At 38.3% G+C, this 27903-nt stretch overlaps 1 protein-coding gene across 3 annotated transcripts in view; it reads right to left on the bottom strand.

Moving 5' to 3' along the window:
- Positions 1-27903, bottom strand: part of CDK6 (cyclin dependent kinase 6) — a 154142-nt gene that overhangs the window by 96678 nt on the left and 29561 nt on the right. For all 3 annotated transcript variants that reach the window (XR_006414205.1, XM_044424897.1, XM_044424896.1), the window contains exon 2: positions 22184-22675. Coding sequence is in view for 2 of the 3 variants with exons in the window: in XM_044424897.1 (XP_044280832.1) it covers positions 22184-22416 (233 nt within the window). In the remaining variant the exon portion in view is untranslated. The remainder of the gene's footprint in view (positions 1-22183; positions 22676-27903) is intronic.

Below are 27903 nucleotides of genomic sequence, written 5' to 3' on the forward strand. Positions count from 1 at the left end.
AATGCTGCTCTTGCAATTTGTGGAATGACTGAAGCATATTTCTATCTCATATATTTTAAGAAATACATGCACAGAAAAATTGCTTGTAAAGAATAATGGATTAAGGTTTTACTGGATTTGTCTGTCTTGTTATAGTGGCTGGACTCAACTGTTATTGTAATTGTACACAAATATATTGTATTAGTGTATGCCGTAAAAAGTTGAAAGAAGAAACTGAAGCAATCATTTGTCACCCTCTCTTCCATCATTCAGTTGTTCACATGACTTGACACTTGTCCTTTGCTTAGATAACCTGCTGAAATTATGTCTGTGATTGTTTATAAATTACCTGGCAGTAACTAAAATGAAAAAGCAAAGACAAACATGTTTGGTCATAAGTAAAATAAGAAAAAAAATCCATAATGCAGTAGATGTGAGTAGATCTATCCCTCCCACTTAACCTTTCCAGCAGAATCACATTAAACTTTAGCACAGTTCTTTTATTCAAAGTTATCAGGTTACAGAACAGCATCCTTGAGATGTAGAGAACCATTGGCCCATGTAAAGGATTGAACCCAAACCGAAACTTCCTCTACTTCCCTTTCAGTAAAGCTTTAGGCTCCAACCTCAGGGTGGCACCTGGTGATTGTGTGCTAGAATGGGAACACTGGATACTTGGCAATTGGACCTCTTGCTTAGTCTGTTGTCTCCTGACTGGTCAAGAAGCTCAGCTCTGAAATGTGCCCCTCCTTTTCCAAAGTAGCTGGTTCTCACATGCTGCCTTATAATCATTACTAGGTAACTCTGAAACTGCTAAGTCATCTGTCTATCTTCATCCTTCAGCTTCCTCCTCAGAATCAGATGAATCTACATGAGCAGATGAATCTAATTATGTAAGAGCAGGGCCACACTCAACATCACATTAGTGCAGTATCTTAAAGGTACAATCCAATGCAGATGCCAGTAACTCCTCAGTTTGGTGGATTATGGGCATCGTATGCAAGGTGGAAGGTACATGGAGATGAAGATGTTTCCTCTCCTCCCTGCCCTCAAATGTGTTCCGCTCGCAAGTTCAGAACTGTTGTGGGTATGGTTCTTCCCCTCCTCCTCCATTCCACCCCACGACTGTGATCATGCAAATATAATCACTTCAAAATCAAGCCATCTTTTCCCCACTCCTACAGTCTACTTTTGTAACATCTTGCCTGATGAAAAGATTTAGTTTAGTAAAAGTAAATCCTACTGATCACCAGCAAATCACACTCCCCCCCCCCCCAATTTCTCTAGTACAGTAGGGTTTTTTTGCTTTGTTTTTGGAAACCGAGCAACAGTTTGCTTATAATATAAAACTTCATCCCACAGCTTGAAAAATAAACTCTTGCATCATTCTGTCTAATCCGAATGATGCATCGATAGCCATACATACATGTTTCATATCCCCAAACTCCTAAAAACATTTTAAACACTGAACTTCCTTTTTGTCTATAGACTGAACGCAGCATTTTTTGCAATTTTCCAAAATTTATATCTGTCTTCCATGCAATGGAAACCTGTACAATCAATTTAGAGGTCTTTTCACAGTGGAATAGTCCTACAGTTCAATATACTTGGTTTTCATTAGATAAAGAATTTAATCATGGATACACTGCCTCTACATAGCACGACCAATTTAAAGTCACTGGTTAAGGTAAAATTCCCTGAAATTTGACAGGGGTTTAATAATTTGTAATGTATTTATATAAATCATCTGTCCCAGTACATGCAAACACTAAGGAGCCAGGCAGGTTTGAAATCTGAACATCAACATAGGAAAATATTTCCAGCTGTATGTTTCTGTTGAACAACATTTACTTAATTTTTAAACACCTTTTTTGCCAAGTATTTAATACATTGGCAAAACGACTCTTTCGCCTAGTGAAATATTTTTTAAAAGATTCCACTGCACAGAATGTGAACACCATCAATATTCTGCACACTTCTTTTAGAGGGCAATAAAATATTTATAATTGCTCGTTCTTTTTTGGCTGAAAAGCGTTTAACACCTCAGACCCTTGATTGATTGATTCATCATCATCATCATCATCATCATCTGTGGGGTGATGGTAGTATTAACAGTTTTATTTATTTATATCTTATTTATGTAATATTACTATGAAGTGCCTTGGCTAGTATGAAATTGAAATGGCAGCATGAAGGTTAAAATAAATGGATTTAAACTATGGGATATTTTAATATTAAACATTGCTACTTGGTTCGCTCCTATTATTCTACCCTTGCAAATGGAAAACAAGCAAGACACTGATTTATGCTGGCAAAGTGTTGTGACTTCTTCCTTCAGTGTTTTCTTCCTTTCAAACTGAATATTTTGAGCATTCACTTCAGAATCTGGATAGGTAAAACAGGCTGAAATTTCAACACTATCAGTAGACATTCAATAAAAGACACATTTCAATGGAATGAAGCAGTGCCACAGCATGTTATTTCAACAAGGTCTGCTGTTTCCAATGTTATATGCTTTGATCCTTTGCGATAGGACAGCTTAAATATCCAATAATGCAATGATTACCTTAAACATGCCATTTAAAAGTACTTGTACATGAATTGATAAGAAAATCTTTAGTCACATCAGATGAATACTTCTGAGCACAAGAACTGTGCACAAATTGTACATGCTCAGTACATTTAGAAAAAAGGGTTGGGGTCCACTGAGTGCAACTCCCTGCATGTATTCAGAATAACTTCTGAAAACGTAACATGCATGCAAAAAGCCAAACCAGGTTGTGCACTGAATGTTAAAGCAACTAAATACTGATGATGTTAACAGAATTTATCTTAGGACTTGTGCACTTGCTAAGCTTTTGTTAGTTCATGCTATCAGTATTTACTGAGCAAAAAGTAGGTTGTAATTACCCCCAAGTTGTTTTTTGATTAGCCAAAATCATTATTTTGGGACTCCTCTTAGATATGAGCGTGCAACTATCTAATGAAAAATGGAGACTTAAATACAGCAAAGGGAAAACAGTATTGTATGTAGAAGCTCCAATGTACAGCTGGCTGACAAAATGGGTTGGAGCCAGTCTTAGTCATAGTGTAGACCCACTTGAAAATAAACAGTGACACTAACTGAACTCCCACTGAGTTACAAGGTCTTCTTTATATATGTCTAATTCTGATCCAACTCATTATGTTCTTTCCCTCCAGCATATATTTTGTGAATTAGAAAATAACAAATGTAGTAGAAGCCATTTCTCTGTTAACTGCAGCACTTTTAGCTGCCATATTTAATGGAGATACTATATGGCATATCCATAGTTTACCAGTAATATAATTCTCTATATGAGTGCCAGGCTAAGATTCCACATTGAATACTCTGCAAATAACCTAAAATATGTTTTCATTATTTACCATGTTTAAAGTAAGACCAACAAAAGAAAGCACACCAAGGATAAAAGTTGTTGCAGATTCTGAGCAAATTAGAATTAGATTAGAGCAAAGGCAGCCTTTGGGCTATTGGGTGGGATAAAATATATTAAAAAAATAAATAAGATAAATAAATTATTAGGCATAGTCCCCTACTGTCTCCCCTTTGCCCTTTCTTTGGCCCCAAGGGGTCTTGCTTCATGACAAGGAAACAGCAGTGCCTCTACGGCTAGGTACCCTTTCAAGATCTTTCAAGAGAAAAAGAAGCTCTGTGCACAAATACAATTCGTGCATTACCCTTAAATCAGTGATTCTCCAACTGTGTGGGTGAACGTATCTGGATTGGGCAAGTCACCTGAAAAACACAGAAAAGCAGAAGATCCTGCAACAGGCAGATGTAGTTTCCTTCCAATAGCAAATGTTTAGAGTTGCAGCATTGCAAAGTGTTATGCTAACCACTTAAGTAGCAGAGAAGTTGAGGAACATACTGGAGCTCTTCCCTATTTTACTTCCCTTGCTGGCTTGCTTCAGGCAAGGATTTATTCTAGTCTTTTCCTGATGCCAATGTTTGGTTAATGCTCCAGTCAACAGTTCTTTACATGTACCATAACATTACTTGAATCTTTTTAAATCTAGTTGCTGCGCATTCTAGATATGAAGCTGCCGTGGTTGTCTTGGTGGAAGAATTATGCCAAAGGACAGTGTAGTGTGCTGGACAATTAGCATGAATGTATGCAAAGTCTGCAAGTGCATAATAGAGATCTGAATTTTGTGCATATTAAAAATTTTAAAAATTATTCAAATCACAGCCTATTTCAATAATTGAAATCTGTATGTTGGATCGACTCAGGTCCAGCAGTTATCCCATAACAGCCCCACGCATGTGTGCAGACCACGAAGAATGCAGTGTCGGCAGAACCGAATCTGTGGGGCTGAGTTGCAGAAATCCATTTTTATCCTCCACTGGATTCCCCATGAGGTGAAAATTGATTTTTACAACATCTCCATAGGGTTTATATTGCTAATGCATGAGTGATAACATTATGCTAGAGGAGAAGTTGTACATCTAAACTAAAATACACCTTTGGCAACAGAGGGCTGATAAGGTGAGATTTTGCAAACTGCGTTTTTGCTTTGTTTTTATGTTAGTGTAAGACGTAGAAAGAAAGCGAGTTTTCTTGCAAATAAAAAAATGTTGATGATCAAAGCCAACTCAATAAGGTCAGTATGAGCAAGCTTTCCACATACAGCTTTGCCTTCAGGCATCTATGACCCACAGCACCAAGTCTTCCTTTCCTGGTCCTCTTTGACACTCTGATTGGCCTGACTGCCAATTTTAACCGTGGTTTGGGGATGTAGACAACTGTCTGGTGGGGACGAGGCTGAAACCACCAAACTAATTTTCACTTCCACAGCTTGTCCCAAGGCCAGTGCTTCATTAACTCACCATCTCGCCAGTCCTGTAAAAGGTCTCATTGTTAGGAATATTACTTAAAGGAAATAGGGCTCGATAAGATGTTCTTTCCATCCTCCCTGCTTGCTTGTACAGTACATCATTCTCTTTTCCAGACATGCCAGCCCTTCTTAATCATGTTTGTCTGGCAGGGCATTGCTTAAAAAAACCCCAGTCTAAACAGAAGTATGCTTAGTGACACATCAATATTGTCAACACTTTTCCTAAGAAGCAGATCAGCATATTCAAAGGTAATAATTAAGGAACCTAACCAGTCTTTAAAGTGCTTCTACATTTCTCTCTTCTGCTGTCTTGGTGAATTGATCTAGCATGACCTGAGACTCTGGGTGCCTGAGGAACTGGATCTTTGCTATTTTCTATATTTGCTTAATAAAATTTTAATGCATCTTTCTGCCAAAAGAGATGCTCAAGGCAGTTAACAATAACATTTCAATAAAAGCAGGCATTCAATTAAAATATAAAACGAACTAAAAACACAATTTGAGATATCAATTCCAAGCAATAACACCCACCCATTAGAACCCCAACTTAAATGCCAAAGGTCTTTAACCGCCAGTGAAAGGACTACAGTGAGGAAACCAGCCCAGAGCCTGGGACTGCCCAATGAGAAAGCCTTCTCATGTTCCAGTTTGTCTCTGATGGTAGGCAGGGGTTTTATGGGAGAATATGGCAAAATGATTTGATACACACATCTCTATATATGTGGATTGGTTCTTAGCTATTCATCCATTTTCACATTTTTTGTAACAATTTCCAGCAATCTACATGAATCAAAATGCATATTTAAATACTTATTTTGAGAGAAAATACGCATTTCTGAAATGTATTTTGAGGGAAAACCAACACTAAATATGTATTTTAACAGATAATACGTTTAAATACTGGCCCACAAACACGTATGCCAAATAAATCTGATTCAGAGCAATCCGAGGTATGACTACTTATGCAGAAGTCCCACTGAATTAATTGTGACGAGAGGGAATAGGATTGCAACCTGCTGTTGTTCATGTCACAATAGACTCAAATTTAGAAAAGAAGAAATTTAATTATCTTCAGTATGAGTAAAGTGGGCTCGGAGGATAGGGAAGTGGAAGAGGTCAAAGAGAGGCTTGAATGGGGTAGGTCACTGGAAACCCATCGTGCCAACCTTTGGATGTCTCTCAGTCTTGCTTTAAGTTGCAATGTATGGACAGTAATGAGTCCTTTCACCAGCTTTTATTGATGTATCTTTCAAGCTTTTCCTGGCAGTGTTAAGATGCACAAACTTGCAGTTACCTGTCTGCATACCACATTTCATATATGTGCATAAGAGCAGAAGAATAGGGAGAGATTTATTATCATTGTTTTAGCAAGTTCTACTACTACAAACCAGTTGTACTGATCACTGCACAAGAAACCTGGATGAAGTCGCCTCCTCACCCTTTGTTCTCTTCCTACCCTTGTCCTCTTTCCCCATCAGTATATGTAAAATATGGTAAATTATTATCTGTACAATACCATTATAGGGGAACGTAAAGAAATGCTAGCTACTTGCTTCAGAAGGTGAGGGAAAGAATGGAAGACATCAGAATAATGAAATTAGTGCTATGTCATTTGTGTCTGAAGTCAAGAGGTGCAACAAGCTTAAATGAGCTGAACAGGTCTTGGTATGGATAGTGCCTTGACAGGAGAATATCTAGGAACTCCAGAGATAAGCCACCTTAAGATCTGTTGCAGACAGAGATTAATTAACTAATTAATAAATAAGGCATTATTATGAGTAGGGAGGAGGACTACAGGGTTATAATACCCCTACACCATGTATGATAGGTAGGTTTTGAAAGATGATTGAGAATTTGTACTACAGAGTTGTTCCGGAAATACACAAACAACGCAGCAAAAGATCCTTTTGCTGTGGAGTCATATAAATGTCCAGTTTTGGACACACTGATTTAACCAAAGCATGGATCAGACCTTACTGCATATCACAGAAGAAGATTCTCTCCTGTCAGGCTGGCACAGTGATCCACCAGGCTGTAAAGCAAAGTGTTAGATGTACACAGTTGGATATCACTTCAATGGAAATCAGTGGGCATCCCATTTCCAGTAGAATTGAGGCGACGAGCACACGCCTGACTGTATCTTAAGTGAAAGTTTAAGTTATATCTAGTTCGGAACTGCAGTGGGGCTTAGTGATTGGATGCAGTGTTGCTACATAGTCAGGGTTCAAATGCCCTGAATAGCTAGGCTGGGGACTTCAACATGGTGTCCCATGGGCACTAATGTGCCCACAGACAACTATGTTCATGCTACCAGCCTCCCTGCTTCTTCTGATTTTTAGTTTGTATTTTAACCTTTGTATTCCCAAAAAGTTGAGGATACCATACCTGCTAGCATTATCATTTCACTAGAAAATGAAGATATTCTGTGGATTTTGTAGTTAAAATGTATCACTCATATAGGCTTTTGCATACAATCAAAAGTGATTTTTTAAAGAAAATATGTTAGTTTCTTTTAACTTATTTTCCATCATAACACTTACAATTTTTAATGGAAGCATTGGTTCACAGCAAGGAGAATGTTTCATTTAATCTGTACAAAAAATAAGAAATGTGCAATGTTTCTAATGCTATAGGAGATATAAAACTGACCTTCTACCTTATGTAGCCTTGCCAGTTTAACATGCAGTCAAATACAGCACTATTCTTTTATCATTCCACAACATTTCTGGAAAATATCATGCTCAAATTACTTGCAGAGCAGCCATTATACTATGTCCTTCTTCAAACTGTGTGTTACTCAAGCTATTTGTATGACAGATTATAATACTCCATATTGCACTTCTACAATCTCAACCTGTTCATTCTTCATTTTTGTAATTTCCTTTTCTTAATCTTTAAGCCAGCAGAAACCGTTACGATGTATCATTATCTGATTTTAGATTTTTAAAAAGGAAATGAAATCAGGGAACTCCTCTCTGATAATCTGACAGCTAACCATATGTATGAGAGAGAACACACCACACTTTATTCTTACCTTTTAAAAGGAAATGTTACATGCAGTGTTTTGGCAAATGGGTTATCCAACCAAAAAAAAAAAAAAAGGAAAATAATGCGAATGGACAGTTGTATTCTTCCCCATTCTTCTATTTCAAAGTCCAAGATGAAACATCTCAAAAAACATACCACAAAATATTTCTTCCCATAGCCTGTAGATGAAACTTTCCAACTAATCTTTATTTGCTAGGGATGAGGTGGTTTGTCATAAAGATTAATTCTGTTAACTTAAACTACTTCATTCATTTTTTGCAAGTTCCTAAAAACAACTAAACAGGGTTTATTGCACACTTTTTAACAATTCATTTCATTATTCAGTACATTTTCTGCTGCTTTCCCCTATATCTTTAGTACTTTCCCAACTCCTACTGCCAAGCAAAACTGAAAGCACTCTTAGTTAAGAAATGATTGAGGTGCCTTGCTCTAATCAAATTAAACCAGCCAAATGTCCCTTTCAAAGGTAACTGTCTACTCAGCAGCTGTATGCAAACTACCAGATCAAATGTGGAAAAAAAGATGCAGAATCCTTCCACCACCCTGCCCCCCGCCCCCCATTCCATTTACACTACAGGTCGGGCTTGAAAGATGGAAATAAACAAAAGCCATCAGAACTGCATTACACAAAGCTTGCAGAAGAAATGTGCTAGTTTAGGAAACATTAAATGAACACTGCCAGTATATAACATGGTAAATTTGAGAAGGGAATTTCCTCAGAAATATTAAACAGCAACAGATACTTTCAGTCATTCCCCAAGCAAGTTTCATCTGCAATGTTCCATCTACAGACGTCAAAACTACCGCCTGCTTTTGTGGCAACTTAAAGAAAAAAAAATCCCCTTACAGGTATTTTCATTCTGTTACATACTCCCCTTCTCTTCCAAAACCTGCACTGAGCAATACTGAGGTTAGATTTTTCTAACAAAATTCAACGAAAATGATAATGATTCATTTTATATCTTACACAAACAAGTGCTGGGAATTCTTACAACAATATGGTCATGCATACCATATCTAGTTTCTTTTCCTATTGTTTTTGCTTCAGCAGTCACACCTCCAGGGTTTGTCAAATTGCATTTTAAAGCCAAGAATTACACTTTAAATCTTTAGGGTCACAACATCCATGCATAGTTTGTGCATTAGTCAGTTTCCTTTGCAAATTAGCTAACACATGCTATGTAAGTTTAGCTTTTGCTTAAACCCCCCAGTATCTAGACAATATTTTATTTTGTTATGTGTACATTAACAACAAAAATGTGTAACCTGTTTCACATGCTAGATATGCTTCCACTGTAATTTCTTCTAGAACTTGTGATATCTGGTGAATTATATAGCAGTACTTCTATCTGTCATGGAGAATTTTCAGACTTATACTTTTTGATGCTGTTGAATACAATGAGCCACATTATGATAGTGGAACAGAGACCTCATAGAGAGACCTTTTCAAGTGGCATCTTCATGGCAGAGATAATATATAGACTGATCTTGTTTTCAAATGAAGTGTACTATGGGCAATTCCAGTAACTGAACTGATAAATGTAGGTAAAGCTTCTGCCAGGAATCAATGTAATCTGTGGCCATAAATTACGCTGTAGAATGGAGTCTCATCTTTTATTTTTGTACTGTAATATATATTTAAGCCTTAAGGCCTCAGTTATTAGTACTGCTGAGTGAGTCTTTCTAGTTAATAGGCTGAAGATTCCCCAGGATGCTCTTACTGTCCTTGAACCTGGCCTCTTGATAAAGAGTCTTTATATTAATTTCCTGGACTGGATTAATGTTCAGTCCTAGCTATTTTCCCAGTAATCTAATTGATTAGGCTCCATTCTTCTTCCTTTGTTGCTCCTTCTCCATCATGTGACTTAGCTTGTGGCCAAACTTCTCCAATTTGGCATCCTCCAGATATTGCAAACTGTGACTCAGTCTCAGCCATCATGGGTAATAGTCAGGAATGCTAGGAGATGTATTTTATGTTCATGTCCGATAAACTAGCTAGTGTTTATGACTACAACAATATTTTTGTTTTATTATTACAAGTAACAACACAATCCTATTTATGGAGCAGCAGCAGCCAACTTAGTAGCACCCAGACATTTTGAACAACTGCCACAAGCTCAGGCCAGTACAGCAAATGGACTGGAATTATGGTGAGTGGTAGTCCAAAACACCTGGCTACTAAAGAGGCAAGTATAATTTAATTTTCTGACCATTGTTGCATTGCAGGAGCATTGCAATGGTTTAGTGAATTATGCCATGTTACTATGATGTGGCAACTACACCAGATTAATGGCAGCAGTGGATGAAGAAGTGAACATGCAAAGAGGGAAAAAACAGAGATATGACTAGGTTATTTGGGATCCTAGCCACTATCTAAAACTGGGACTACCACCTCCTGTAGCCCAAAATTCAGTCCAAGCCCAGTGCCAACTGCTAAAGTGCAAGTGCCGATTGTATCAGTGTGCTACTCTGTTCCAAAGATGAATCTTCTGCAAGATCATGGATGCAAAATTGCTATAACTTTGTAAATAGAGTGGGGAGGACCTGGGCTGCAAGCCTGCATATATCAGATTTTCAAGCACATCATGCCAAGATATTCCTGTGGCTAACACATGCCCAGATGCTAATGTGAAGGGGCTCCAATGCAACAACTTTTCATTGGAAACAGGAAATTCCTTTATAACAGTTGTTTTATTTGTCCATCTAGACTACCCTCTCATGAAAAGCATTTCTCCAGGGATTCTGAAAGAGGTTTTTCTCATAACCTGCTGCATGATTCTTTTAAGTAGAAATGCAGGGGCAGAACCTGGGATATTTGGCATGCCAAGTCACTGAGTTAAGGCCTCTCTCAACAGAGCCCTGCCTCTTATAACAGTATAAAATCTGGTTCTCAGCCCAGAGCACACTAGTCATGGGTACCCACTCTCATGCAGAGTATTCAGGTTACACATGCTTCATGAAATATTCAAAATATGTCTTTTCCAGTGGCATGATAGAAGAAAGACCTTTGGGATTCATCTTCTTATTAGGACTATAACAAGTTTGGCTATCATCCAATATGAATAAAAAGATGATTTATAAAGTGTACATCTATCTGCTGCAATAATAGGAAAATCTGAACTTGTGTTGTTAAATACACAAATATTGGGATGAATTCCTATGCATTGTTCATGTTAAAGAATGATTTACCAAGAGTAATTTAAACATAACTGTAGTTGTTTGTATATAATGGGCTGAATCCACGATCTCCCTTCTGTAAGAGGAAAGGCTCTAGTCTTGGAAGACTCCTTCACCCCATTTGGGGATCCAATGCACGCACACAGACACACACAAATTATAGCCAACCCCATTCAGCAGGGTCTCCTGACCCTCTGTCAAGCATTTTAGGAAGGCTGGAAGGATTGTCATAGAAAGAAGGCCCAGCAAAGTCCAGTTTTCCCAGGGCCCTTAATCCAGTATAAATCTGGATCTAATCCAATTTATTTATACAGTGGTGTATATCTAATGCTACTGATGAGTCACTCTAGCATTTTTATGATAAGCAGGTTGCAATCTGAGAACTATGGCAGAAAATTGGCATATGGATTCTGACTATATGAAAATCTCTTTTCAAAGGTTTTCTCATAGGAAACCTTAAACCACAGTACACCACACTCCATGGAAACAAGAAAAACATTTTTTCTATAAATAACAAGTTCTTTCTATTTCCAGTATATAATGCTTTAAAATGATACCAATTCTTATGGAATTGAAACATTACTACAGATATAACAGAGAACATATTTATGTGAATAATGTATCTAAGGCATACAAATATTTTCTTTAGAGTCTGGAAAAAACACTTTTTATTACCTTGTCTATTAACCCTGTGCCTTCCTAAGTTCATATGTACATTTTAAGACCACTTGTTCACTATTAGCACAAAATAGTTGCATTTCAGGTAGAGAACATAGATCAGAACACACGTGAAATTTGCTACCAAATTGATTTTAAAAATGTATCAAGAATAAAGATATTTCATATAATTCTAAGAAATCTTATGTGTAATTTAGGGAACATGTCACTTAAAAAAGAATAATCCTAGATAGCAGATTTCCCAATTGAGTGCACTCCAGATGGATAAGATGGCAACTCCAATCACCCGCAACCACTTAAGTAGGCTGGAGATGATAGGAATTGAAGTTCAAAATATCTGGAGGGTGACCGATTGGAAAGGTTGCTATAGCCAAACAAGCAGATGTTCTTGTAACATTTTACCATAGGGTTGTTGGGCACCATATTAAACCATCTAGAACAGTGATGGTGAACCTTTTAGAGATCGAGTCACAAACTGCAACCTAAAACCCACTTATTTATTGCAAAGTGCCAACACAGCAATAAAAACTGAAAACTGAGGTTTTAGTTTAGAAAAACCACCTCAAAGCCAATCCAAGCAAATATGTATCTGTATCTGTCTGTCTGTCTGTCTGTCTATATATATATCCCTGGCAGCATGCTGAACGGCCATGCAAAAGCTTGGACGAGTCACTTCAACGAGTCACAGCCTGCGCTGCCACTCCTTCCCAAGCATGCGGATGGCCCCTATGTGTGCTGTTATCCGATGTTTAGCTGCTGGGGCGATGCTGGGATGACTTGGGTCACATGCTGACACAGAGGGCTTTGGCTGTCTGCTGTGGCACGGAGGCCATAGGTTCACTCTAACACTACCCTGATGCACTCCCCTAACCCTAATATAGGGCAAAAGTTCCATTGCAAAGAGGGTGATTTTGAAAAAGCTTTCCTTGAGTAGCTTTTTCTGCACACCTCATCATTTCTGCCCGTTCTAAACACATTCCAACCATCAAAATCATGCCAGGACACCTCGTTTTTCCAACCCTAACCCAGTGATGGTGAACCTTTTAGAGACTGAGTGCCCAAACTGCAACCCAAAACCCACCTATTTATCACAAAGTGCCAACACTGCAATAAAACCTGCAAACTGAGGTTTTAGTTTAGAAAAAACAACTCATAGCCAGTCCGAGCAAACATATATATATATATACTTGGCAGTGCAGTGACTGGCCATGCGAAAGCTTGGATGAGTCGCGGCTAATGATTCGTGGCTCATGACATCATTGCCTGGCACCACTACTCCTTTCCGAGCATGCACATGACCCCTATGTATGTTGTTATCTGATGCTCAGCGGCTGGGGCGATGCTGGGGCCACTTAGCCTGCATGCCAACAGAAAGGGCTGTGAGTGCCCGCTGTGGCCCACATGCCACAGGTTTGCCACCACTAATCTAGGAATTGGGGCAATGTATTGTGCCCTTTCCTCCTCCTGGTCTACACAGTGGGTAAATACAGAAAAAATAAAGTACTTCTCTGGAATGCTATGCCTGGTAGCTAGTAGCTCAATCCTTGGAAAGGCATTTACCTGTATAATTTAAATCACTGACAGCAAGGAGACGTAGGCACAAAGTTTGCCTTCTGTGGGTTACATCTTAAATTATAGGAGATCAAGGATGAATGTGGCAGGGCAGTCTTATTACTGATCCAAATCTTCTGTGAAGAAACTTGCCTAAATCAACTAGAATGAAAGGAAACAAATTGTAGATGGAACTAGCTGTTAGAAATGCCAGTGCCCTTTGTTCACTGAGTATCTTTCTTAAATTTATTAATCCTTTACTGACCAAAAATGCAAGTCACTAATGTGGAGTGAAGCAATGATTCGAAGGAACATTTCATACTGGAAATATGATGGACATGTGAAGTCATGAAATAAGATTTAAGTGGAAGAAGGTGATGGTACACACAAATGCCTATGATACTGAAACCCATGGACAGTATACATATGTTTGCTAGGAACATAGTCTGGCTATAGAGAGCCAGGATGGTGTTGTTAAGAGCACAGAATGGGACTCGGGTGATCTGGGTTCTAGTCTCTGCTCAGCCATGGAGCCAACTGGGTGACTTAAGGCAAGTCACAGACTCTAAGCCCAACCTACCTCACACAGTTTTAGCTGTGGGGATTGAGAACAGCAGGAGGAGAATGACATAAGGTGCTTTCAGTAAAATAAAAAAGGCAGGATATAAAATAGTAAATAAAAGATAGTTCAGTGGCAGAGCACATGCTCTTTTCATGCTAAAAGTTCCAGTTTCCATCCCCTGCATCTCCAGGTCCACTGGAAAAGATTCCTCTTTGAAACCCTGGAGAGCTACTATTAGTCAGTGCACTGAGCTAGATGGATAAATGGTCTGATTTAGTATAAGGAAACTGTACATGAAATGGTTTTTGTTACTCTTGTGGGGCCAATAAGGTTTAAACTGATTGAATACCTTAGGCTATTGCTTACGGTTATGATTAAATGGGGCACATAAGGATATGCAATTCAACTATATATAATATGCGTGTTCTTGGCCACAAACAGAATGGCTTAATTTACATCTCTTCTTTTAAATGAATATATTGCCATAAACAGTTATTTCACTGAAACAGCAGAATTATCTCTGCAATATAAACTGCGTAAGGAAACCAATGGAATCATAAACGGAAGGAATTTATAATTTATAAATGGAAGGAATACTACAGCCATGTTCGAGCTACTCTTCTTTGATGTTGCACTGGGGGCAAAGCCATCCATCCCTACACTGCTGCCCCTATCTTATATACACGTCCATTGAATGTGTGCAAGAGAGCTTGGAAGGTCCTAAAAGCCTTCATATAAAACAGTGCTCCAGACAGAACATGACACTGAAATCTTGCTTTAGTTGTGTGCATGCCACAAAAATCAACATGTGTGCACTACAGCTAATACCAGCCATAAGGATTTTCCTGTTCAACATCTGTGCAGGCAGGGATCGGAAAACCCACCGCAGTAACAATTAACTTCCAAAAGAACACCACAAAATGAAGGTAATAAATAGACACAAAAAGAGCAGAAAACAATCCCAAAAGGTACCAGCATGAATAAACATCTTTACCCTGCTATTCAGCTAACAAGGCTTCCAGAAAAAGTATATTTGAATCAATATACTTGTATCATGAAGACCTTGGGGCAGGGGAGGGATTGCCAGGGATTTCCTTGTGTAATAAGGATGCTCTTTGAGCTATACTCTCAAGCAGTGGTGGGAGGAAGGTAGATTTCCAGATGCTTGGGATTTCAATTTCCCAAAGCTTTTCTCCACATGGTCAATGGTCAGGAATGCTGGAAGTTGGTCCAAAACATGTGGAGACCTACTTTCAGCCCAACCCTGCTCTAAAGAGTACTGGTTTGAAAACATGAACAATGAGCCAGGAATTCTCCATTTCAAATGTCAGCTCAGTTGTAATCTCTTACTCTCATTCCCTCTGTCTGCAAAAAGGGAATAATGGTGCTGGCCGTATGGGACGATTATGAGAATTATATGAAGTACTTTGAGCAGGTAGAAGTCTTCTCTGCCTCAGCTTTCCTCATCCTGGTTCCCTGTAGATACATGGAAACTGCCTCAGCAGGAGCTGCCTCAGCAGCAGCAGAAATTTCCATGCTGTTTAGTAACACTAAGAGTCGCTCTTGATATCACCACCTAGAAGTACACAGACAAGTATACTATGTACTCTCGGTTATTCTGTTATTCTACTGGGAAGAATATTCTTTACTGTTTGCCAATTTATTCCTTGGTTCTGTGGATCCAGTGGAGAACTCCTTCCACTCTATAGATCAGTGTTAGAGCAAACCACAGACTGTTTGTGTGTATTATTTAAATCCAAACAAAAAACAATCCTCTCCCACAAGACAGCACAGTGCAGTTTCCCACCAATAGGCACCTAAAACTAGATTACATTCCAAAGCATGCACAATCAGACATGTTTTTAGTTGTCTCATAACTCGGGAACACAGGGGACAACTATTCTTCTCTGGAGAGGGAATTCCATCATGGGGATGTCATCAACAGCCAGGGCCACTGGTCGGATTATGAGCAAGGCCATTCCAGCTAATATTAAAGCATGGGTTAGTTAGTGTTAGGGAAGAGCCTCTTTTATGTATTAAGGTCCTAAGTGACTTAGAATTTTGTACACAAATAGCAAGAACTTGGGTTTGTAGCTCACAAGGCAACCAGTGCAAAGTTTTAAGGAGTATCATGGGATTACACTTAGCTGCTCCACTTCTTACTAGCTGCATTCTGCAGCAGCTGCAACTTGCAGACAGTATTCAAGGGTGGTCTCACATAAGGTACATTGCAATAATCCAACACTGAATTACTTTTGAGTATCCCTAGATCATTTTATACCAACAGACATTTGGCACAGTCTCCTATCAGAGGCAACAAAACTCAAAGCCAATTTGTGAGCAGCATGAATGTCAAAAATTGCTCACTTATTTGGGCAGCATGGAGCAACTGGCTGAGCAAAGAAGAAGATACAACAATGTCCTGACAAAACCATACTGTGAGGTCATCACACTCACGATGCATGAGGACCGTGACCAATGGTGATAATGATAGGACGTGCATAAGGGAGGGAGCTCTGAGTATGTGGCTGGCAACTCTTGGCAGAAAACAAAAAGCTTTGAAAGAGCCCTAAGTAGCCATTTTTCACTTATACCTGAGACACTGTGCAGACATAGAAACAATACCAACTGGCCTCCCCAGAGGTTGGAGTCCATGTTTGAGAGAACGCAGTTAGCAACATAATGTTGCACCGGCTGATTCATGATTTTGGAACCAAGACTGATTTTTTGAAGTTACTAACTTGGGAGTTAAGAAATGACAACAAAAAAGAGAAAGATACATTTTTTTCGAAAGCAATGGGACAGTCTTCATAAGCTTGGAAATCACTGCTTCCTTCACACATAGCTAATTTGACTAGAAATAGTTACATGTACCAGAATTTTGGGCAGCCTGCTTAGCAACAGGAACAGAGCTCAGATTACTGTATTTGAGTAAGGTTTTTGTGAACTCCAAGCTTATGAGAGTTAACTTCTTGAAATATTTAAAAAGCCATGAATTGGAGAAAACTGAGTTCTACGAATCAAGGATTTTTGGAGGGTGGGATGCAAGATTATAAATGCCTGTGTGCCTTATTAGCTCAAAGCGCTTTGAAAACCCTGAATGCTTTAAAAACCAATCCTGGCAACCTTGAAATACAATGCAAGTTAAGGCTTTGGTCCAAACAAAAAAATGGCCCAAACAAATAAATTCACTATGTGAAATGGAAAAAATTTGTTTGAAATGCTCTGCTTCTGAGTCATATTTTATAAATGCAGATTCCTGTACATGCAAGCTGAACTGAATGCAACAAGTATAATCAGAAGAATTTTTACAGATGCATTACAGCAGGAAATACTCCTAATTTTACACACAGGAATTTCCTGAATCCAATATGTCATTTATTCCTGGCAAACTGTATCCTTTGTCTACATATACTTCATGTTTTCTGCAAGCAGAGCAGCAGTGACTTACATAACTGGGGAACATACTTGTGCCAGATTTATCTGCTGTGTACAATAAAGGCTAATTAAGCATTTCAACTTCTCATTTGAACTCTGGACTGGATACACTAAATTTATCTTACCAAATACATCTAAAATGTCAGGATTATTTAAAAAATGTAGATGTTCTTATGCACATGGTATGCCTCATAATTTATACAAAAGACTTGACTTTGACTGATTTTCTAGCAGGGGAAAGGTGAACACAGAACATTTATAGCTAGATAATTGTTTCCAAGGGAGTTTGTAATGTTTTAAACTCCAGATTTGTTGTAAATGTTTCTAGGATTAGCTCAACAATTTAATTCTTTAAGACCAGTTAGGAATATACAGAGACCAGGCAAGAATGTGCCAACATGAACTCCTGTAGAAGTTTTGGCTTGCTACTTCCATCATTGCTAACTACTGGCTGTTCTAGCTAGAGCAGTGATCTTCACTATTTTTCCAGCAGGACTTGCTCTGGCATCACTGCACTTACGGGTGCTCCCCCCCTCCCTTCCAAGTCAAACGGCAATATTGTGCAATGGGTGGGCTGAAAGCCCTATTCCTGTCTATCTGCTCTCCCTCTCCACGTTGTTACAATCAAGGTCTCATCAGTCAAACCTCAGGAAATCCTGACAGTGAACTGTTCTTTTGCTTGCAGTGGATCTTTAATTAAAAGATCTGTCAATTAATCTGTGGGCTACTACAAGTAGAACATGTAGTCCTTCATTAAAATACATGAGCCTTCTCAAGTATGCAGTTCATTCTGTGCCTTATCTTAGTCAGTTCTGCATTGAAGCCACACACACACAGAGAAAAACACTTACATGCACTCCTTATATATTATGAATTTCTTACATTTGTACCCACATTTCTTCCTCTTGCAAAGAGACTGTAGAACTTGTATTATTCTTATATACGGAACTCCTACTTAGACTGTTTTCCTATAACAGTTCCAAGGAAAGCAGTGTTAAACTAAGAATTACATACTTCTTTACTGAACTTGTTATATTATTGTTGTCACTCTTTTCACTAAATTTAAGAAAATCAAGACAAAAAGAAAGGAAGGAAGGAAAGAAATCTTGTTGCTGGAGTTACTCTCCAAAATCTATAATCTGCACAGGCAAACCCAATAAATTGAAGTTTTTATTCTGTGCTAGACTGGGGTGATGGGCAAGGGAAGAAGTAAGAGCATGACAGAACCCAAGCTATATAGGATTATTTGAAAGGACAGTTAGGTATTTCAATAAATGCTCTAAAATGTAAAAGATGATACACCAAACTTTTCAAGTTGGCACATTCCAAATATATTCTTGATCAGGGAATATAGAAAACAAAGCAACACTCCTTTGCAACATGCCACTCAGGAAATACAGGGCATCCTTCGGTTCTCTCTGTGTCCCTTAAAAAATTATATTAAAAATGCTAGGCTGAATAAGTAACATTTTAGTGAATCTTTAGTGGGTTAAAATCACACCAAAGGATTGCACAGAGAAGATACCCACTGTTATGTATGTGGGGCTTTTGGGGGAGTGGATATTTATTGGTGTGCTTTACTGTATAGCAAGCATATACTGCACATGTATGGAATGATCAACTGAATGAACCTCTTAGTGCTGCCTGGAGGATGAATCACATGAGGGAATATTATCAGCCCTCAGCAACAGAAACAGAACAGGTTCTAAATATAAACAAAAACAAGCTATTTCTTCTAGCATTTTGCAAGAATGCATATGAAGTAAAGTATGGTGGAACTGAAAGCAACTATGTTCAATCTCCTGTTCCTGTTTCCTCTTTGACTTACCTAAACATCTAGTCTTGGGGGAACTTAAGTAATTATTAAATAACAAATTTCATTATGTTAATGTATTGCAGGCTTCTAGCACACCAGCAGGTAAGTTTTCAGTGTAAAATCCATCCTGCCACCAATTGCAATGCACAACATTCTGTTTTTATTTAGGAAACTGAAGGGCTCCAGAGAACCCTACTTGGAGATGCTAAGGACTGAACCTGGAGCTGACTGCATGTAAACTGTGTGCTCTACCACTAAGCTATTTATACCCTGGCCCTAGTAGAACATCCCACCTGGAAATCACATCTCCTGTTCCATGCAATGTTTGGGAAATCAAGATATTTATTTGTTCCTGCATGTAATAATAATGAAATGAATTTAAATTTCACCAATTAAAATATAATTTGTAGCTCTATCTTTAAGATAATCAATTACCAATATGAGGCTTAAAAACAATCTGAAACATTGTTAAGTTTCTATTTTTCCTAAAAATATGGTAGAAAAGGGACCTTATCTAGGTACCTGGATACAGAATGGTGTTGTAATATGTATTCTTTTACTGCTTTTTATGGGTTTCTGCTACCTTGAACTACTTTACAAATAATTATATTACAATTAATTAATTTTAAAGTGACACATTCATGTTTGCTTAGTGATAGATCTTCCAAAATTTGATTGAGAAGATCAAAATATTCAAATATTCGAAGTTATAAATTATGACTGTATCTCAGTGTAGTCATTTGCAATGTATTCGAATATATGAATTTTAGGGTTTTGCCTGGTCCAAGATGTATATTTATTTATTAATTATATTTGTATCCCACCTTTAGTAGCTGCAGGAAACCCCAGGTGGCTTACAGAATTCTTCTTTCCATTTTATCCTCACAACAAACCTGTGAGGTAGGTTGGACTGAAAATCATTGATTGGCTTAAAGTAATCCAATAAGCTTCAAGGCTGGACAGAAACCCTCAATGAGAACGCTGATGGATTCATCAAAAACTCTAACCAATGCCATACTGGCTCTCAATTGGTGTCATTACACATAATGAAAATATATTTCAGAACAAATTATACTAAACCAGCATGGATTTCTTTACTGGGATGAGTAAATAGTTCAGTGGACACAGAGAATACAACTGATTGAATATATCTAGATTTAAATAAGATGTCTAACTTTCTACAAGCTTGCAAAGATGACCAATTGGCAGATGAACAGCTTCTTGAATAACTGCAATCAAAGAGAAATTAACAAATCTTAACTAGTCTGAGCTCTGCTTGAATGGATGTTCAGTCACCACCACTTAATGTATTGTGCAATCCCATTCACCATCTTATACATGCTACAATTTATTCATTTTTTCTAATGGTAAGACAAATTATTTCACAATATCTAAGGAGACAGATAATAAATTTTTCTACATCTATGTGACTTTACAGATTTAAATTACTTTCTCAGTTTGTAAAATGGCCACAATTTATAGTGCTCTACGGTACATCTATACAGAACTCCCATTTAATTCAGTGGTCTTACTCCCAGTTTGTATGGGCAAAAGACAGTAGCCATCTTTGTTTATCTCAGTGGATTCCAAAATAATGTACTAAATATGAAAATTTATTACGGATGGATATTTAACAATTTTCCAACCTGGTTCTTTCCAAATTCTATCATGAATTTTAGTATGTACAGGCATGATTTTCTATGATTAATCACCATTCAGCCTTGAACCTTATATTATCACATTTCTAACACGTTACTCATCTAAAAAAATGTATGATTAAAACAAATGCGACTACACCCATGGCTGTGGTCAATTAATTTTTCTCTCCAACTAGCACAGTCAGAAAGAACACAGTGAAAAATGCATATATGAACACACAAGGCTGTCCCACTGCTGACAAATAGCCTTGCAATGCTTAGAACAATTTACATCTATTTAAACTAAAGCTGTCATCTATGAGAACAGTAATAATGAAAAGCAGTCACTTCTATTTCCTGACTTCTGCCTCTACTCATAATGTTCAAACTTCAGTGTCAGGCAAGTTGGGAATTACTGTCAGAGGTGGGTCTGCTTTTGTAGACTAACAAGTAATGCACTTTCAAATCATTTCCAGAAATGTTGCAATCTTACACATGCTTGCCTCAGAGTGCAAGTTTCCATGTCTGACTAGACATCCATAAGATTGTACTGCCCAGATGGGTAGCAACATCCCATGTTATTTCCATGATAGCCAAGCACATCTGGAGGGCACCAGGTTGCGAAAACTGATCTTAAGCATCAGCCTAAGGCTCTCTTGATCTCTCCCTACAGATCTTAGTAAAGTTGAAGACCATCTTTTGAAAACATTTCTATCAGGCACTGGACTAAGATGCCTGGGGTTAAGGTTGCAGCTGTGTGAGATTTCAGCCTTTTTATCTACTACATTCATTTTGAATTTTATATTTCATATATTGTTCACTACCTTGCATCTTTTGGAAGGTGAGATGTTAGAAAGCTTTATATCCTAGACCAGCCTTTTGCAGCTTTCCCTCCAGAAAGCCTTGGATGATCAGAGTTCAACATATCTGGAAGCCATCAGGTTAGTGAAAGCTGCCCTAGACCAGCAATAGATTATCTAGAATTGCAGAATTATACTGGCTAGCAATCAGAATGTTTACTGTCCCATTGGCAAATGTTTAATAGAGCTAAAGAAAAGTATCAATTGTACTGCACACAACTAATACGTAGGACAAAAGAACATATTTTTATTCTACTGTTATGTACTCAAGAAAAGCAGAGCATACATGTGGCTCCATGCCCATCCACTCAAATATTTAAGTCACACACCTATGCCTCTGGAGATAGATATTTGAATGCGTGGGAGGCAAAACAAGAAAGAATGGGTTAGGCAGGCTGGCAATATATTTGCTTAAGCAAACTTCAGGCTCATTCCATTCATCTACTCTAGTATTCAGTCAATCCACATTCCTGTTTGATGTTCAGAATACACAAAGTTTCTTGTTCAATACCATAATAATATGGAACCCAGCTGATCATGTGCCCTGCCCCCACTTCCTCACCTGACCACGTTGGGATGTTCAAAGGTTTCCAGATGCTTCAATACAGCCACCTCACGTATGGTGGAAAGTGGCATCCCCTCTTCATTTGTCTGTACTCGCACTCTTTTGAGTGCTACAAAGCGTCCTCCATTCTTCAAGTCCCGGGCTTTGAACACTTTCCCATAGGCTCCTTCGCCAATCTCAGCCACACATTCATACTGCTGGTCAGCCAAGGTCATGCTATCTTTATCCATGATGACACCACTTCCCTTCTTTTCTGGTTCCTTCTGTGGTGTTGCAAGTGGTGCAGCTCTTGCTCCCAGTGTGCAAATCTCCCTTTTGCTGTTAACGGAACACTCTTCCAAGAGATTTATTTTTACTGATGAACCAACTAGTAGTATGGTTTCTTGTACCTTCCAGGGCTGTAGTAAGGCCTCAATGAGCCTTCTTGCTCGGCCAGCGGAAATTATCTCATAGTCTTTGGAATCATTGTCTGTGTAAAGCTGATTAGATCTAAGGGACCAAAAAAGAAAGAGAGAGAAAGAGAGAAACATTATTGGTATTAGAAGTTTCCTCCTCTAGTTTCCATCATAGAATATTTATTTGATGTAGCACACCTTTCTATTAAGAAAAATGCAATTCAATAATATTATTATTTTACATTTTGACTGCACATTTAATAAAAACGTCTTGCTCACTTTTCAATAAAATGAGCATGACAGCCTGCTACATCCAATTTCTTGGGGGTAAGCCCCACTGAACTTATTTGTGAAGTGTAACACTAACAATGGCTACTTCTGATTGTGGTTATACATTATCTTGTATATCTAATTATGACATGCCATTAACAGATACTGGTGATGCAGAACGTAAGCATAAGAGTGATATTAAACTCATGTTCTGCTTGTGGCATCTACTTAGCCACTTGACAACAAAATGATGCAAAGGATAGGCCCCTTGGCTGATCCAGAATGGCACTTTGTTTGTTCTTTTGCTTATACATATATAGGAATGGGCTCTATATCAGGAAATATAACACAGAACAAAGGTCTATATGAGAAGAATACTAGTGATCTGCAGTCTAAAATATGTTAATTACATTACATTTTATATTTGAACTTTGAAATCTGTATCCTATTATGTATTCATCCTAATTTATTCTGATTCCAGGAATAAGGTGTTCAAAAAAGGAAAAGTAGATTATTTTTATTTAAGTTCAAGTAAAAAAGTGGGATATACATAGCAGCCTTTCCCAATCTGGTGCCAATCACCAGGCTGGCTGGGAATTGCAGTGCAACACATCTGGAGAGCAGCAGAATGAAGGCCAATATATACGGATTGATATTGTTTTCCATGGATATGTAGAGTCTTCATGAATCAGGCATAACATAATAATATACAATATATTGACTTACTTATTGCGTTGATAAACAAGTTTACAACTTTAGATGTTTTCAGAGCAATTTGTAAAACAAAGCAAACCATGGTTTACAATTCTGGCTTGTTTGGATAAACTATAGTTTGTTTGTTTAAGGTTTTTGTATGCCATCCCAATTTCTAAAAAAGTCTTAGGGCAGCTTATAGAGAGCAAAGAGAAACAGAACCCATAACAACCAAAAAAAACAACTATAGTTTTTGTTTGGATGTAATGACAAATGCAGTCAGTAGACAACAGAAGGAAATACTTCAATCTCCTCTTTGCAGTCATGCAAGAGATGGAAGGGGGAGCACTTCGATCCAACCCTGTTCATCTGCTAGTAGGACAGAAACCACTAGTGGAAACTATTTCCCCTCCTCAATGCAGGTACCCACCCATGCCCCAAACCCTCTGGAACAGATTTGGAAGCATGTGCAAGAGGCTGCAGACAGGCAGGAGGAGACTTGGAAGTTACATTGCACCAGCAATTGCATATATTATAAAGTACCACAATTTTAATGTCAACCTTATTCTTTACTAACAGAATTGACTAGGATCAAACAGGTCAATTGTTTTTGAGATAGATAGATATTAAATCAATGAGAAATCAACTGCTTGATTGAGAAAATTATGCTTTATGCCCAGAGTTGCAATCCAAGAACACTGACTAGGTATGATTGGCTACAGCTAATTCACCTTTCAAGTAACAGATAGTGTCAAATGTCATAACATCTGTCTCTATTCAAATCACAGAAAACAAAGTTTCCTGCACTGCCACTAATAATCAACCAAAACATAACTATGTATCAAACACTTTAAGAAATAAACTCCCAGTGTTAACCTTATTATGAATACATGTCAGAAACTAGTCTGAAGAAAATGTGTACTTGCTTAACTGCTCCAAAGTTATTGACAACAGACTGCAACAAGTTTTTTGAACTTAAATTAAAAAAGAAGACACTGCTATAATGACTGTCACTGTTCAACACCTTCAAGACTGGAAGTAAAACAAGGGAGAAAAGATTGAAAACAGAAGTACAAATGATAAAGTATATAGAGAAAACTTAAAGTTTATTGATATCGTGGGTTGTGCAACTGAGTCTTTTATCAAGTGCACAACTGTTTCATAATTTTTGCTCCTTGGCTGTTATCCTCCTACAGCCAGTCACTCAGACTGGGTTCATATGACACAACAACCCAGCATGGGTAAATAGTCATAGTGGGTTGTTGCACAGTTCACACCCAGATCGCTTTGCACAGGTTGGCTTATTTTTTGTCAACAAGCCACTCTGACAACCCATGACTTGTTCTAGGGATTGTTTGACCCAAGATGGGTTGTCATGTGAGCCGAGCATGGGAGAGCAATTTCATCACAGGTTGCAAGGATTGGTTAGCAAGTTGCTCAGCAAAAGCTGCTTGGCAAAAGTGGTAAAAACCCTTGCTGTTCTCCTTGATCTCACCCTTGCCACTGCCACAGCCAGCTCCTCCACCAAGTGGCACATTAGGACAATTATCACTGGTTCACCACTCTTGTTTTAAAAAAAAGACCTGACACCAGAAAATTGTGCAATTCTGTTCATTTTAATTGTTGTTGTTGGAATTGTCCAATTTCCACAAGTGCGTACTTATGGCTCTCTGGTATGTGTAGCCTAGTCTGGTCAATTTGCTTGTCTGTTTTAGTCATCAAAAGAGCAGCAAACTAGATGAGGATACCAACAGCTTAGCTGTTAATTGAAAAGCACAGGTAAAGAGAAAAACACACCAGAAGGTGTGTGAAAAGGAAGGGGCGATGTCATTCACTTAGTAATGAAATCCTCTTGACTGGCAGTTGCTGAGCTGACACTTCTCAGTATCCTCCATCTTTTCAACATTTCCTCTACTCTCCAGCTACTCCAGAAGGGGAAATATTGACTCCCCACCTTTTTCTTGCTCATTTTCAGAGCACTTACTGCTGCAGTTATTGTGGTTCCCTGACAACTGGGCAAACTTCCCCTTCATTTACTTCCTTGACATTAATTTTGCATGTAATTCTGTGTTAAAGAACTATCAGAGAACTTCAGTAATTGCAGCAGTTAAGTATCCCAAAAAGGTGAGGGGATTAATTTTTTCCTTTCTGGAATAATTGGAAGCTCAGGAAAGTGCTGAAAAGGTGGAGGCCATGGAGGAATATCACTTGAACACTTATAAGCCAGAGGATCATACTGTAATGAAGATACTGGTCCCTTCCCCTTTGGGCTACTTTTTGATGCACCTTCTTGTACTTTACAATTCATAGCTAAGCATCTGACCTAGCAACTGGGTGCAAATCAGCCTATATCCACTCTTGGATTGTCAGTTTTCACATAGGTTGCCAACTCCATTTGGCAGCTGAAATATACAAGGCAACTGACTAGAAAAGCCTGCATCCACATCTGTCATATAGCCATGGCAGCACACTTGCACAAGACTTGTCAGAATTAATAATATTTAATAATGCAAACAGTTGTGCAAGGAGCTGATATTTTCAGGGGCTGGAAAAATAGCTCCAACTACACATTTTTGAGGCTCTGGAGGAAAAATGTCAATAACTGAACAGGTGCAATGACTGGCATGGGGAGGGAGAGACAAAACAGATTCCACTGGAAAGAACACTGAGATACCAACTAGAGGATGGAGAAGGAAAGGGGACAAGAATAAGTCACGGTGAGCCATGTTGCCTGTCTGGTGTGCCATAGGATGTACTATGAACTGCACAGCTTGTTCAAAGGTGCCTTAGCATGTCATGTGGATATGCCCTCATAAACTTTTGACTGAACTTTTATTGTGCAATCTCCCACCTCAATCACAGAACTTTACTGAGGCTAACATAATCTTCTATTTGCAACCCTCCCGTTTTCCCACAGTTTCTTCTCGTTCCTTACCACTCCAATAATAAATAAATAACCATTAATGAAGAAAAGCAAAATAGCTGCACAATGCTTTTGATTGGCAGAGTTAGCACCACCTTATGACTCTGGACGAGTTTCTCCACAGTATTTCTCATTAATGGGCCATCTTTTCCTTCTCTCCCTACATCAGTTCTCTGCTCCTGGATCCACTGTCTCCTGTCCCTTGTACTTCAGCTACACTTTCAAGACATTCTGTTTCCCTCATCCTGCTTCCCTAACAAATCTACCTGTCCTAGTTCTTTGCAACAAAATTGTATCATTATCTTTCAAAGTCTTGTACAAGTCCCTTTCTGAAGTTTATCTTTCATACAGGGCTCTCCTATTGCTCAGTTTTCTGTTCTCCCCATTTAGTCTTTTGTGAAGGTCTGCTACTCAGACCCTTTCTCCAACAACCTTCCTTCTAAGATGTTTGTCTCCATCCTTTCGCCCAGCCTTCTTCCAATTTCTCTTTGCTTCCTACCATTCCAGCATCCATGAGTTTACAACAGCTGAAATTGCTGCTTTTGCTATGCAAAATCTGAAGTATTCCACCCTTCCAATCTGAGCATCCCATATTTAAGTTGTGATGTTTGTCAACATTTAGTAGATTTTATTCTCTGATCGATAGGATTCTCATCAAACAGTCCATACTTTTACAGCAGTTTATCCAATATTTAGGGTCAGCCTACAAGTGACAGCTGGTTAAAAGTAGTTGTGCCTTCTTTATTCTTATCAATAAAATACTCAATTTTATGTTATATAATTATCTTGGTACTTGCTTCTACCTTGAACTTAATGCCAAGAAAATTAATGGCAGTTCTATTTAAAACTCTTAGGATACTACACATACAAACACACTGTTTTAAATACCCTGTGTTTGCAGCAAATGGAGCTCTTGCTATTTTTGGCATAGCAGATGCATATGAAAAAATGTAGATCTGAAAATGTGATGACCTCAACTGTGCAAAATTAAACAGAACAGCTATATAAAGTTTCAATGTACATAAGCCAGCCAATGTATAGCATTTGCATCTTTTCTTTGTATCACAGGAGGCAGATGGTTATTGACAGTGAGGTATACCATTACTGTCCCATCAAGGAAACTCCCTCCAGTAGCCAAGAGATAATTCCAGGAAAGGGGAAACAACTTACCCTATCCAGACTACAAATACAGATCAATTTTATTTTGTTTTAAAATAGAATGTCTTTTTCCAGTCATAGTCATCTTCTTTCCTCTGTCCCCCTCTACCCCTTGGCATTGTAGTTTTGAGAGATGCTGAGAATTCCTATTAACAACTCCCCTCACAGAACTTCAACTGCTAGGATACTTGGTCACAGGAATTATTATGAAAGTAGTCCAGTTTATTGTAGTATTTCCTAAAACCTCTGTGTGTTTTGGACTCTGGCCATATGCAAGA

Source organism: Varanus komodoensis, unplaced genomic scaffold, assembly GCF_004798865.1.
Source record: "Varanus komodoensis strain SLA01 unplaced genomic scaffold, ASM479886v1 scaffold15, whole genome shotgun sequence".
Taxonomy (NCBI): domain Eukaryota; kingdom Metazoa; phylum Chordata; class Lepidosauria; order Squamata; family Varanidae; genus Varanus; species Varanus komodoensis.